General features: G+C 36.9%; 1 protein-coding gene across 1 annotated transcript; it reads left to right on the top strand.

Annotated features, from left to right (window-relative positions):
• The first annotated feature begins 1300 nt into the window (after positions 1 to 1300).
• On the top strand, positions 1301 to 15049 carry LOC129271282 (NADPH oxidase 5-like). Its single transcript, XM_064106547.1, has 13 exons — positions 1301 to 1396; positions 2703 to 2817; positions 3494 to 3644; positions 5835 to 6045; positions 8085 to 8308; positions 8950 to 9138; positions 9539 to 9729; positions 10526 to 10717; positions 11437 to 11569; positions 11993 to 12549; positions 12948 to 13154; positions 13675 to 13941; positions 14829 to 15049. Exons 1-13 carry the CDS (start codon positions 1386 to 1388, stop codon positions 14958 to 14960), a joined length of 2580 nt encoding a protein of 859 aa, XP_063962617.1. The 5' UTR covers positions 1301 to 1385; the 3' UTR covers positions 14961 to 15049.
• The last annotated feature ends 219 nt before the right edge of the window (positions 15050 to 15268 follow it).

Raw genomic sequence — 15268 nt, 5'->3', positions numbered from 1 at the left:
GTAACTACTGTAAGGGTACCGGTATTTTGAGGGTGGTGATTCATTTGTGGCAACGTTAACGCCAACGTTAACGACGACCACAGACAATTAATTTTGCAAGTCATGAATATTCATATTGACTTCCAAAACTGCGGTGGGAAAATTGATTTCGCTTCCGGTATCAGCGCTTCTCGCTAGCATAGTGGATAGAGGTCTTGACTGCAATCACAACGAGGTGTGTTAGAGTCCCAAGCAAGGTAAGCACCACTTTAACATCCACAGAAAAATCTGAAGTGAAAAAAACTGGAAATCTCGACAATCTTTTGCCACTTTTGGTTGGGGTTACGATAGCCCTTTCCCTGATTTCCACCTTTCAGAGAGGTGCAAAGTTGTACCTTTCCAAAACGGACATCAGGGCCCTGTCTTACAAAGACTTGCGATTGATCCGATCAATTGCAACTATGGACGGCCAGCAACGTCAACATATACAATGCATGGTTGCTCGGAAAATTTCTTTGATATGAATATAAATCCATAATTCATTGATTTCTTGACAATTTGGTTTGTCCTCCTTTGTTTACAAAGGACATTTTACAAATTTCCTGTAGAAGAAATTATGACACTGATGGATTTCCATAGAGTTACAATTGATTGGATCGATTGTAACTCTTTGTAAGACGGGCCCCTGGTCTGCATCTTTAAAGGTTCAAAGTTGGACCTATTTTTGTTAGTGTGTACGGCCTAGGGCGGTCATTTTGAATTTGAAAATACAACACTTATCTCACGCATGCCACATGAAATCAGTTTTTTTGCCAGAAAATACGTTTTTGGACATTATTGTACTCCTAGATTACAATTTCATGCGTTTTATGGTTCTTACTCTTATGAAAGGTAGTTTCCACATTCGAACCGTATTCATACTACACATAGGGCATATGGCGACCATTTTGAATGGCAAAATAGAGCTTTTAACTACCTACATTGCAAAGGAAATGATATATCTCATAGATATCATGTTGTCAGACATTGTATCACTAATATATCACATTTATAGCCATTTTTAGTCAAGCAAATCCAAGTTGCCATTGTACATGAGTTGCCTATGTCATGCACTATAACAGTTTTTATCCAAAACATTCACTCCGAGGGTCGCTTATAAAATTACCTACACGCTCATGTAAAAATATATTAAAAACTCCCAGTGGTTCGGAAATCATGGATGTTTGTTTAAGGGGGACTTACTTTTTGTTGTGTGTATTTCCCCCCTATTTTTATACAGAGCTCAACAGGATTTCTGCGCTAAACTGATGAGACAGAGCTCAACAGGATTTCTGCGCTAAACTGATGAGATCCAGCCCGATACCCGCCGTTGGACACTCTGAATATTTCATTTATAATACTGAGCAATGGCGGAAACGTATGTGTATTACATATTTCATGCATTCCACACAGTAAAATAACAGTTATAAGCAAGAAAAGAAATCTTTATTGTAAAAATATCAAAGGTTTATACCAACAGAAACGTATACACACCATTCTCTCATAATTAAGAGTCATGCTTTTTTTAAGATGGTGTAAAAGTGAGGGGTATGGGAAAGGGTCTGGCATTTTAGAAATTACCTTTTGAAATTTTGCAATGGTGAGGAGGTTAGGAACTGTTATGCAGGCCCTACATTAAAAAAAAAAAATCGCTTTTGGAAACGACACAAATTTCCTCAATGTGGCCCCGTTATAATTCAGCATCCCACCTCATGCCGGTATCAATAATGTAGTTACTTCTGGTTGACAAACCACCATGGTTCTTCAAAAGGATATCATTGAGTTTTCACACTGCGACCCAGAACGAATTAAAAAAAATTAGTATTTAAAATGCCCATCAAATGATAAAAGCTGGGAGGGCTTTGTCGAAAATTGGTGAATAGGAACAGCAGTTTTTTCAAGATTCAATGAATCTTTTATTGGTCAATGTATGCATACAGAGAATGTTGCTTTCAAATGGCTTTAACAATAAGTATACACAAAGAAAAAAAGTACAATACATCGTAACAATATTGAAATGATTCACACAAACAATCAATATAGACCTACATGTAAATTATTAATAACTGTCTGCAATTAATTCAATACCCCTAATATTCACAATGCATGTGGATAATGATGAAAGGTGTGTATATATGCTGCTATATTATCCCCTTATCCTAGTATACGGTATATGCGAAAAATGTTCATCATTAAATTTCAAACACTGTAAAAGTATAATGTAATAGTATACATAATACAAACACTTGTACAAGACAGTGGTGAAAGTAAGTCAGAGAGAGATGGAGAGAAAAATAGGGGAAGAGAAATAAGATGATGAAGAAGAACAAGATAAAAAAGAGGAGAAATAAGAGGCGGAATAAGGAGAAAGAAGGAAGAAAAAGAAGAAAAAGACATCGTGTTACATTTGAGTTGAAGAGAGGAATATAACATCATCATGTTACATTAGATTTGAATAGAGGAATATGACATCATCGTGTCATTAGCTTCGGAACTGACAGAAAATTGCAATAAGTAATTTGTCCAGTGTCCTGGACCAAGCTGCTATTTTTGATGCACCAAATTTCGACAAAGACTTCTTGGTTGATTTTTGTCACGAAGGGCATTTACAATAAATTTTCTATGTTCTTGAATGAGTTCATCGTTGTGCGAAAACTCACTGTTCTCTATATCTGTATTTAAAGGCAAGAAAGCGATGAAAAATGGCTGATGAAGCTAGAGAAGCAGTTCCAGGAGATAGCAGGTGATGATAATCAGATTGATCTGGATGAGTTTATAAATGCACTGAACGTTAAGAAGGTACGTCATGTGATAACTTGTAGGAATGCCTCCATAATATTCAATTTTCAGACAACAATTCAAGTACAAGCATCATGATAATTTGAATCTGGTGATTCGGCAGGTATAAACACCTAAGTAGTTTGTCATGGCATCCACATTACTATGAAAAATCGACTTAAAATGCATTCATAAAGTTGATGATCCATTTTTGTTAATACAAAAAAGGTAAAAGTGATCTTTCATCAAAATAGTACCATTACTTGGCAAGAACTGGATGCAAATTCCCACCTTACGTATTGTGATATAAAAGTTTATCCATTTTAGTCTGGTCGTGTTCAGTGAGCTAGTTTATCTGCTGTACTTTGCTATTCAACTAGACAGTTAACTCAATCAGGCAAAAAATAGCTACATTTCGAATTTATTAAATAAGTATCTAGAGAAGAATGCATTTTGGTATATCGGCAATCAAAAACCACCTTGAAGATGACGTCAGTTTTGCAATTGAATAATATATTTAAAACGACTTTAAACGACTAATCTACTTTAATGACACCCTTTTTCTTCCTATGACCCTATTTCCTTCTCTCCCTTTTACCACCTTTTCCAACTTGAAAGATAAAAAATGAGGGATGGGATTAACTGCCCCTGTAACAACACCTATATATCAAACATTTTTTGATGTATGTGTCTTTAGTCGTTCTTTGCCGAGAGGTTTTTTGAGTTGATAGATGAGGATCAGTCTGGGAGTATCAGCTTGAATGAACTCATAGGCGCTCTACGGCTTTTAGTGAATGGTACAGAAGAAGAGAAGCTTCACTTTCTCTTCCGGGTTTATGACGTAGACGGTAGGATTTCACATATACTATATAATATTCTGATTAAATTTTTAGAAATACTTATCATGATGACTTCATAATAAAATTCACGATGGTAGTGTATCAAACCCCTCAGAATTGACCAGAACGCAATTTCATATACAGTGCGTCCCAGGAAAAACGAAACCGAGATTTAGCGATGATTTATCATAACTTAATCATTAATAAAATAGACAAATGACCTACCAATGTAAAGCTTAGAATCTCTTCTTTCATCTGATATTACTTAGATTATTCCTCATTCACGCTTTAGTGAGCAAAAAATATTTGAAGAAAGGATACCAAAAACTCATTTGGCGGAGGGTATCTGAATTTCAAAAAGAAAACCACATGCCTAAAAAGTTCAATATCTGCTCTTTTATTTGATACCTTAATCACAGAAAATGGTCAAGAAGTAAAAAAGTTATGCTCTCTAGAAACAATGCTTGTATTTCCATAATTTCATCAAATAAATGTGTTTTCACCGATTTCCCACAGAAGCTATCGCACGGATAATGCATGGCTGATCGTCAACAAAACGGAGTGTCGATTGAGTTTGAACGCTAGCCTGTAAAACCTCTTCATTTTATGAAATTATTGAAATTCAAGCCTTATTTCAAATAGCCAGAACTTTGTTATTTCTTGACCATTTTCTGTAATTGAGGTATCAAATTAAAGGGCAGATATTGAACTTTTTATAAATGTGGTTTTCTTTTTGAAACCCAGATACAGCCCGCCAAGCAACTTTTTGGTATCCCCTCTTAAAATTGTTTTTGCTCACTCATGCGTGAATGAGAAATAATCTAAGTAATTGCAGATGGAAGAGGAGATTATAAGCTTTAAGTTGGTAGGTCATTTGTCTATTTTATTAATGATTAAGTTATGATAAATCATCGATAAATCTCGGTTTCGTTTTTTTGTGGGACGCACTGTATAATAGTTGATGAATTGAACAAGTTTATTCATATTCTGCAGTCAAATTAGTGAAAATTGTAGGCAGGGTCAGTGTTGCTATGTGTAAACATTTACTATAAACTTGGTCCACTATAAATCATTAATTGGTGTTGTGAATAAATGTATTCGTAATTATAAGTTTCATGTTGCCCCTCTTAAAGGTATAATAAAGTAGTTGCAGCAAACAAAAATCATTTCCTGAGAAAGTCTTTTAAATCAAGGTTGATTGTCAAAATACTATCATTCATATAAATCTAGTACATTAATGTAAGTTTATCTTCGCAAAATCATGACATCTTAGCTCAAAATCGATAATGCTGATGATAACTAAGACAGAAAGGCATATGTGGGACAGTGTATTAATATTACATGTACTTTGAAAAATACCCAACATTTCCGTCCTTATTTTGCTAATTTCTCAGGATTGCGCATTTTCTTTTAGAGCCATTTGGCACATATTTTATATTTATACATACAGAAACTTGGTGGTAATTTCTGTTCAAACTCATGTTGAGATCGTGACCACAACTGGTATTTTGGCCCTAAATTTCCCTTTTAGTTGTCTGAAAACATTATCTTCTGATTTTGTTTGTTTGTGATGTGAACATTAGAGAGTTTTCGCATTTACTACGGAACCGCTCTCTACAACGCACCATTTCCTTTAAAAATGCAATTCGAATCACAATAGAGAGCTAAGAGGCTTTGGTCAAAAGTTGGTGGACCGGGATTCCAAAGATTTGCACCGGACAAACAATTGCAAATGTGTCGTCCAGAGTCAAGACACAATGCTGCTGTCCCCGGTAAACAGACTTTCGACAAAAGCCTCTCAGCTCTCCATTTTGATTTGACTTGTATTTTCAAAGGAATTGATCCGTTGTAGAGAGGTGCTCCGTCATGTCCTTAGCATGGGCGGAAAAGGTTTTCCACAAAATGTAAGGTAAAATACGTGTATTATTTCGATTGTGAATGATGTATTTCTCTCTATCATAAAAGACTGAAAATAGTAGGGGGAACATTTGATATTGTGTCCCCCTACTATTTTGGGTAGGGGGGACACGTCCCCCCTGTCCCCCTGGGATTTCCGCCCATGGTCCTTAGGAAATGCGAAAACTCGCTACTAACACGTCATTAACACATTATGAAGAAGTTGAAAATTTAACGTTTATGGGGATATGAATTCCTATCTGATATAACAACTTATACCTGATTTCCCGTCTGTCTGACCAGGGAGCGGCTTCATAGACTTTGACGAGCTCAAGACTGTGCTGAACTCCTGCACTGCTGAAAGTGCGTTGACCCTGAGTGATGAAACTTTGACGGAACTGACTGAGATTCTATTTGAAGATGCCGATGTCGATGGTGATGGCCACGTGAGCTTTGAAGAGCTCTCTGAACAACTACAGAGATATCCTAGTATCACATCCAACCTTACCATCAGGTATAAGCAGTTGTATTAAATAGGAAGCGGAAATGTAAATATGTTATACTGGTATTTCTACTTCAACTAAGACCTAATCTGAGTTTTACCATCACAAATAATTGTCATTTTTTGGTTGCGCCATGAGCATCCTATACTTGCGTTAAAGGAGAATAAAACCTTTGGTACAAGATAGCTAGTGTGAAAACAGAAAAAATCAAAGAAACAGATCAACGAAAGTTTGAGAAAAATCGGACAAATAATGAGAAAGTTATGAGCATTTGAATATTGCGATCACTAATGCTATAGAGATCCTCAAATTGGCAATGCGACAAAGATGTGTGATGTCACTTGTGAACAACTCACCCCATTACTGTAGTATATATTTCACTTAAATTGCCTCTTTTGTCGCATCTATCAGTAGATCATGTGTTCTTTTTATAGGAGGGCATGTACAGTAATACAGATTTTCAAAGAATACATCATGGATAAAGAGTTTGTATCACCAAAAGAAAAAGCAAAAAGAGACATTTTGAGGGTATTTTATGCCTTTCTGTGATAATTATCATCATTATCATCGATTTTGAGCTAAGATGTCATGATTTTACAAAGAAAAACTTACATTAATGTACCAAATCTATATGAATGATAGTATTTTGACAACCAACCTTGATTTAAAAGACTTTCTCAGGAAATAATTTTTGTTTGCTGCAACTACTGTATTATACCTTTAAGAGGGGCAACATGTAACTTATAATTACGAATTCGTTTATTCACAATTTCCTCCAATTTGTTTTTACACCAATGAATGATTTATAGTGGACCAAGTTTATAGTAAATATTTACACATAGCAACACTTACCCTGCCTACAATTTTAATTAATTTGACTGCAGAATATGAATAAACTTGTTCAATTCATCAACTATTATATATGAAATTGCATTCTTGCGTTCTGGTCAATTCTGAGGGATTTGATACACTACCATCGTGAATTTTATTATGAAGTCATTATGATAAGTATTCCTACAAATTTAATCAGAATATTATATAGTATATGTGAAATCCTACCGTCAATGTCATAAACCCGGAAGAGAAAGTGAAGCTTCTCTTCTTCTGTACCATTCACTAAAAGCCGTAGAGCGCCAATGAGTTCATTCAAGCTGATACTCCCAGACTGATCCTCGTCTATCAACTCAAAAAACCTCTCGTTGTTCACATGTGACATCACACATCCTTGTCGCATTGCCAATGGAGGATCTCCATAGCATTAGTGATTGCAATATTCAAACGCGCATAACTTTCTCATTATTTGTCCGATTTTTCTCAAACTTTCTTTGTTCTTATTCTTTGATTGTTTTGTTTCGACACAAACCTACTTGTTCCAAAGATTTCATTCCCCTTTAAGCGTGAGCAAAATATGAAGAGACAAAAATGGTTGTAGGAAAGAATTCCGTTTGTTGAAAAAAAAAATCCCAACGGATGGTAAATTTGAAAAAAAAAAGTAAAATAGGATTGGTCTTCTTTTTTTTTTTTACTTGGTTCATGATCTTTTTTATTCTTCCCAGTTAAAAAGGGAATGGCAATAAAAAGTTTGTATTTGATACAATTGAGAGCGAAGTTGGCTCAGTCGGTAAAGCGTCTGCCCGTCGAACCAAAGATCGTGGGTTCGAGTCCACCCCGGGCGGATGACTGAAGCCAGTGCGTTGTGTGTAAACATCTCTCCCCTGTTTCATAGATGCAGGCTATGTTACAGTAGAAAACACTCCGTCCCTCGGATAGGACGTTAAATGGAGGCCCCGTGTAGAGGAGAATCACCACCTTTGCACGTTAAGAACCCACTGCACTATTCGAATAAGAGTAGGGGTAACCCCGTTGTAGTGGTCCACATGCATTCCCCCAACCAACCAACCAACCAACCAACTGTGTGCGCGCCCTTGTAGGCGACCCAGATTGGCTGGCTCCTCAAATGCGCATTTAAATGTCTATGACAGATATATGGCGCTATACAAATGCTGTGCATCATCATCATCATTAATTCAGATTTTGTTTTCTTTAACAGCGCGGCCGAGTGGCTGAATCCTAAAAAGAAGAAGCTCAAACAGCAATCAGCAAGAAAGACTTGCTGCAATTATCATACAATCCGTAATCACCTCTCCGTCATCATCTTCTGGGTCGTCTTCGTTATCATCAATGTTGGACTAGCAGGATGGGGTGCATACGAAGGTCACCAGAGTATCAAGGATGATAGAAACCCAGTTTCTCTGGCAATTGCAAGGAGTGCAGGTATTTATTGCTAAGTGGTAGAATCAGTTGATCTCTGTACAAAACCCGCTAATACAGAAATAGTAGACAACGAGGTAATTGCACATGCCTATGGATTTCGAAATGTAAGCTTGAGAACCTATTGTAGAAAACGAATCTACACTAACTTACGATCTCTCGAGGGATCAACAGCAGGTATATATATATTTTTTTTCATTTTGTTTTCATCTTTATTGCAAACATATTCTCAACCAGGGAGAAGAAAATATGTAGGCCTACATCAATTGCAGGGAGTTAAAATAAATCCAGAAATACTTTAGTTAGAGACCAATCCAAATCTTGATTAAGTCTGAATAACAAAAAAAGTTTTAAATCTTGACGGATTATAATTTAAATCCCTTGAAATTGTTATGTTTCCAGTCCGTACCGTCCCAGACTATCAATTGACACGAAACAGTTCGATAAGCCTCAAGATCAATAAGCCATGTAATTTATTTTAAGCTATATTCATTTTTGCTTTAGAGGTCCTTTGCCAGAATTAAAATGGAATATAAAAGAGAATTTTGATAGTGGCGTCGTCATTTAATCTAAGGTCGCCCTTAATATCACCTAAACAGTCATCAACACCAAAGCTACAAATCTCTACTTTGATCAAATTCCAGGTCGATGTCTTAGCTTTAGTTGCTGCTTTGTACTGATCCTCATGCTTCGGAAGCTCTTGACAACATTACGCAATACATTCTTGACGACAGTTCTACCTCTTGATCAACATGTCATCATCCATAAGATTGTTGCAATCTTTATCATCATCTTGTCGGTCGTTCACACCGCAGCCCATATTGCAAATATCGGTGAGACCATGAAAACTATATTTTTTGCCTATTTGCTTATTGAATCATAGCCTACATGAAAAAAAGAAATACAATTATTTAGTATTTTTTAAATAAAAAGAAGAAGTTAAATCTGACAAAGGACACAGCGTTGGTCGGTGGCCACCTGCTGTGAAGCCAATGGCTGATGATGAATTGGGATGAAAGCAGATGAAATATGAACAACACAAACAAGACCAGACTGGTAATTGAGACATTCATAAAAGTGTTCTTTGATATGAAATTGATTTATCTTTGATATCAACGTAAATCTCCTTTCAAAAAAGATTATCACCCATGATTATGATTTTTCGTTGTTTAATTCTGAAGAGACAGAATCCTTGGTATTGAATTATTGGATCGTTCTGTTTGTTTTCAACAGGATTGCTCTACGAGGTAGAGATGGCAAATGGTACAACTACAGATTGGGTTCTTGAAGTCCTGGTCCGTCCTTTCCCAGGTCTTGGTCTGGTCGAAGGTTCCTGCATCATTACAGGGATTCTGATCATCATCGTACTCATCATCATGACCATCTGCTCGATGCCGTTTATCAGAAGGAATGGATACTTCAAAGTGAGATTTTAACATGTTTGATTGGGTTACACTTCGTAATTCCGAAACACGTAAATTGCCTATACTTCGATGTTCGTCAATCCGAAAACGTAAAAGGGTTCGTTAAACCGAAAATTTGTGGCGTTATTCCGAAGGTTCGTTAGTCCGAAGGTTTGATAATCCGAAAACGAAAAAAAGTTCGATGTTCCGAAGGTTCGTTGGTCCGAAAACGAAATAAGGCTCTTTAATCATTTCGTTTTCGGACTAACGAACCTTCGGAATTACGAACCTCATTTCGTTTTCGGATTAACGAACCTTCGAAATTACGAACCTCACTTCGTTTTCGGACTAACGAACCTTTGGAATTACAAACCACATTTCGTTTTCGGACTAACGAACCGTCGGAATTACGAACTTTCGGAAAAACGAACCTTCGGAATATCCGAACCTTCGGAATAACGAAGCTTCGGAATTACGAATGTATGCGGTTTGATTGATACCTCAAGATCAAGGATGACATCATACTGCACTCGTTCGGACTTATCAGATTGGTGATCAAGATCAATTGTGTCAAGAGTCACATCCAGAAAGTAGAAAACCTGGTTTACACAATATCGGCACAGGTGATTCCGTAATGCTAGCCGTTATGAAAAGTTTCCAGAAAAAAATGTATATAATTATGTTTCCTTTCTCCAGAAAGGTGGTTGTTCTCTTGAGATCGGTTAAGCTTATCATGGTCATAGCGATGATTTAATAGTTTCAATTCAAAAGGAATTAAGAACGACCCACATCTTTGTTTCTCGATCTTCTAACTCAGGTATTTCACTGGACCCATCAACTGTGCATTGTTTTCTGGACCTTGATCATCATACATTCTAAGTACTTCTGGATTTGGTTCATTATACCGGGTGCAATCTACTTTCTTGAACGTCTTTTACGGCTACAGGTGTTTAGGAGAGCAAGGTTTGGTAAAACCTACATCCAGATAGGGTACATCTTACCCGCAAATGTGAGTGTACTCGACAATTTGACGGGGGGGGGGGAGGTTTAGCTTCAATCATGCCATTTCCTTGGCCTGAGGAGCATGTAATGAAAGGGCGTGTCAGACGTACCATCCGACAGAGTCTGTTTTATCCGAAAGCTACCAAAGTAACAGTGCTTTTGAGCGAAACAAAATGAAGGATAGTTGTCACCCCGGGTTGTCGAATCTGGCAACTAACTGGACAACAAATGTTAATGAAATGGTCCCAAGGCCTCCGCAGGCCTTCTGGATTGCAATGGCTAAAGAAGTAATATGATTACCAAATACGATATATATCTTTTTGGCAAAAGAGAGAAATATATTCGTAATCGTTCAATAGATTTTGATAGAAGTAGACATTATACATTACTATAGACTCTCCGAAAGGCACTGAACTTTCATGACACTGGAAATGAAAAAAAAAATAATGGAAAAGAAAATGGGCAGTCATTTTGCCCAGCGAGATTGACCTTTCTTAGGGGTCTTGCTTTCTATGACACCATTCAAAAACATATAAAAATAACATTGGTCCTTGCGAACGGAACATGGCGATTCAACTCGAGCGTATGTTACCCGTTGCGAAAATGTTATTAAGCATTACGAATGTTTCCAGGCGTTGCATGTGGTTCCTGTTGAACATGGTGCCGTGAACTGCAAATGATGTTTCAAATTATCAACTGACGCGTTTCTTGGTGATTACATTACAGGTTGTTCATCTTGTCATCCAGCGTCCTTCCAAATTCAAGTTCCATGCTGGAGAATACGTTCATGTGAATATTCCATCTATAGCATCACATGAGTGGCATCCATTTACCATTAGCAGCGCACCAGAAGAGCAAGGTACATGTAATTACATTTATTTAGCCATCACTCTTGTTTTTCGTTTTCCCTCCCCTATTATTTTGTAATCTTCACCGGGGGAGCGTTTCATCAGCATTTATATCCTACTAGTTGTCGGCTCTGGCAACCTTCTTTGATTTTGATTAGGTGATCGAGAGTTCAGGTCCTATGGCAACTGTTGGATACAACAAGACTTATCGGATAAAAACATCCGACAAATCTTTTCATGAAACGCTCCCCAGTTTTCTGTTTTTACTCTGATTCAACTACCATACTGATAAACGTCATGCTCACGATAAGTTCTGAGGAAGGTTTTGAAGTTTGCAGTTTGTCTTAGGAGATACCAACTCCACGGTATGTCTCCTAAAATGCAATCTTTCTGATATAAATACCAAGTGTAATTATGTCTGATTTATATCGCAGATTTCATGTCTCTGCATATTCGATGCGTTGGTCATTGGACAAAAAGACTCTATGGTGTCATTAAAGAACTAGAGCACACTCTTCCTAAAGACATGCAACACCTAGATGTGGACGATCGAGAGCAGAACGGTAATTCTTTAGATGTCAAAGTCGACCTGGGAACTAGGAACGTCATTCACGAAGTGGACCGTGAAAATCAGAAGGGGATCGCCTCTGAAAACAAAAAAAACTTGTTTGAAGAAAATACTTACTCAACCTGCAAAAAGGGTGCGACCAACCTAGGATTCGAATCAGAAGTTAAAGATGAAGTCAAAGACCAAGGAAAGAGTAGCGCATATAACACGTCCGAGAACAGACATGCGCCATATCAGGAGGAAGAAAGTTCACAAGGGACATTTAAGGTCAATGGTAATGGCTTTAAAATGAAAACATTACAGTCTCAGGAAAGCTCGATGAGCCAAGATGTGTCTGGACAGGATAACTCGAAAGCACACAGTGTTTTACATTCACTGGATCTATCCAAGATGTTGGGCGGTACACCTCACACTGGGTTGGAAGTAAGGAAATAACTGGTACTGTATTCTCTGTGAAACATGACGATAGAAACATGTTCAATTAAGTATGCATTAGGGCTTGATAATAACACTGACAGTGTAGGACATTTTTTCATTAGTTCCAATCAATACTTGCAAAGGAAAACCATTTATATACTCCTTGTTTACAAAATGTCTTTGGAATTGTACAAAAGCTTGCCCCATTAGCAACAGTGTTCTGCTCCCTTGACGCCAGCCTTAGTCTCAAAGACACCTTTTTACCAAGTCTCAAGACATTTGGCCTTGGCCTAAGGGCTCAATATATTTCACCTTTTGCATTGCTGACTCAATATATTTTACCTCGGCTATCCGCTACTTAGCAAAGTCTTATCGAAGTATCTTAAACCATTTTTTTCATCAAGATTATTTTAGATGGTCCATACGGAGCTCCTGCTCAGCATATCATGGAGGCTGAACATGCCGTTCTCATCGGAGCAGGAATAGGAATCACACCATTTGCTTCCATCCTGCAGAGCATATACAAACGGTATAAGGCTGCTAAGACTCAATGTCCGAAATGTCACCACACGTGGATGACGGATACACCATCCATTCTTAAAACAAAGAAGGTAAAGTCAATGATACATATTCTCTAAGCAACGCTTTGATATTTGAAACCCCTCTTATCTGTTGCGTTACTATATTGTCTGTCATTAATAGGCATTGTATTACCGGGAGGGGTGTTGAATATCCACGCAGGTAAACTCGCGTATTAAAAGAAGAAAGAAAAAAAAATCATGGGATGGCAAAAGACAGCATCAATACACTTTTGTAATATAGGAATGACTGATGATAAAAATGACGTTAATCTACTTTTATCATGTTAACCAAGATTTAAAGAGACTAAAACAAACATTGATAAAATGCTTTTCGGCCAAAACTATCATCATTGCCCCTAAGTTTCAGACGGTTTTTAAGGTTCAGGAGTTCCCCCCCCCCCGAAGTCTATTACGAAATAATTAGTTATAAGTCGAGTATGCAACCAAGCAAACCATTCTTGCAAGTTCCGTATGTAAATCATTTAAGCATCGCCAATAATCATGACGATGGATTATGTTTTCTTTTATTTTCCGATTTCCAAATTTGAAGGTTGACTTTATCTGGATCAACCGTGACCAGCGATCCTTTGAATGGTTTATCAGTCTCATTAATGCAATTGAGACGGAACAGGCCGACGTAGAGGAGATAGAACGCTTCCTTGACGTACATCTGTATATGACGTCAGCTCTCTCTCCCAGTGACATGAAGGCTATTGGACTCCATGTTGCTCTTGATCTCATCCATAAGAAAAACAAGCGAGATACAATCACGGGATTGATGACCAGAACACAGCCAGGACGACCGAATTGGGACGAGGTACTCTGCCTATCTTACGTTCTTTTAATTTTTTTTAAATTCATAATTATTCAGGGGTGTCATTTGATACACCCAATATCATCAGCTCCGTCGTCGAATGATGTAACTAATCCACGATTAACGTCTTCTCAGTACCAATGAACGTTGAACTGGATAAATTATTTAATCGCATAAAGTGGGTTACTTTCTATGTTACTTCAAAGACTTATAAAGCCATTAAAATTGTTGTACAAGAACCTGAATACAGTTTTGATAAAATCTTTGAACTGCATTTTTATTGTTCATGTAATTAATTTTATGTCCTCTTGAGTTACTTGGGTGTGACAATTGGTTGCGAGAAATGAATGTATATCCTCTTGGGTTGACTTGGGTGTGACAATCATCATCATCATCAGCAGCATCACCACCATTATCAGCATAATCAACATCATCATAAACAGCATCATTATCACCGTTACCATTACCATCACCACCATCATCGTTTGATATTTTACAATTTAGGAAACCTTCAATAACAAGCTTTGCTTTTCAGAAGGTTTCTATTTCATTTCATAATTTTATATTATATTTTGCTTTACTTTGTAACCTTGTTGAAATTTTGGAATGAAATAAATTCGTTATGAAAAAAAAAATCAATAAAATTTAAGTTAGTAATATTTCGAGTAAGTCGTCTCATGTGGTTATATTAAGAACAGTGTACTTAAGTACAAACAACAAAATGATGTGAAATGGAAATGGGCCATCGAACCGTGACAATGTACAGTTGTATTATCATTGTCCTGTAAGTATTTCACCTTCTTGATCATGTTATCAATTATTTTTTAATTTTTGGATAAAAGCTAATAATCTTCATTTTCTTTATTTTCTTATTTCTTTCGCGTAATAAGGTTTTTCAAAAGCTAGAGCAGCAACGAAAAGGGAAGATCACTGTCTTCTTCTGTGGTTCCCCTGCTCTCGGAAAAGTCCTCTCCACCATATGTCTACGTTACCAAATGGAGTTTAGAATGGAAAACTTCTAGAGGTGAATCAGTCACGTATATACTACCGGTTACTGTTTTCAACAGAGATCCAATCCACTCCGAATAGCAGCCGAAAATGAAGGAAATGAGTGAAGGGAGTAAAAGGACTTTCAATCAAATATAACATATTTGTAAATATAACATATTTATATAACATTCTGGTTTGGAATGGCAAAAAGAATAAGCATCTTCATTGAAAGTGTCGTATTTATTCGAAGAATTAGATTATACTATTTTGACGGAAAATGTAAAGTGAAATAAGTAAAATTATAATTCATGCATGTAAAATATGGAATATGCCTAGCTCC

Source organism: Lytechinus pictus, chromosome 11 (genome assembly GCF_037042905.1).
Source record: "Lytechinus pictus isolate F3 Inbred chromosome 11, Lp3.0, whole genome shotgun sequence".
In the NCBI taxonomy this organism is placed as follows: Eukaryota; Metazoa; Echinodermata; class Echinoidea; order Temnopleuroida; family Toxopneustidae; genus Lytechinus; species Lytechinus pictus.
The sequence above is the reverse complement of the archived record's forward strand: the minus strand, read 5'-3'. Positions and strand labels throughout refer to the sequence as shown.

Coding starts and splice junctions, on each gene's coding strand:
- LOC129271282 (XM_064106547.1), top strand. Junction 10,718..11,436: donor GGTACATCTTACCCGCAAAT/GTGAGTGTACTC, acceptor ATTACATTACAG/GTTGTTCATCTTGTCATCCA. Junction 13,942..14,828: donor GACGACCGAATTGGGACGAG/GTACTCTGCCTA, acceptor TCGCGTAATAAG/GTTTTTCAAAAGCTAGAGCA.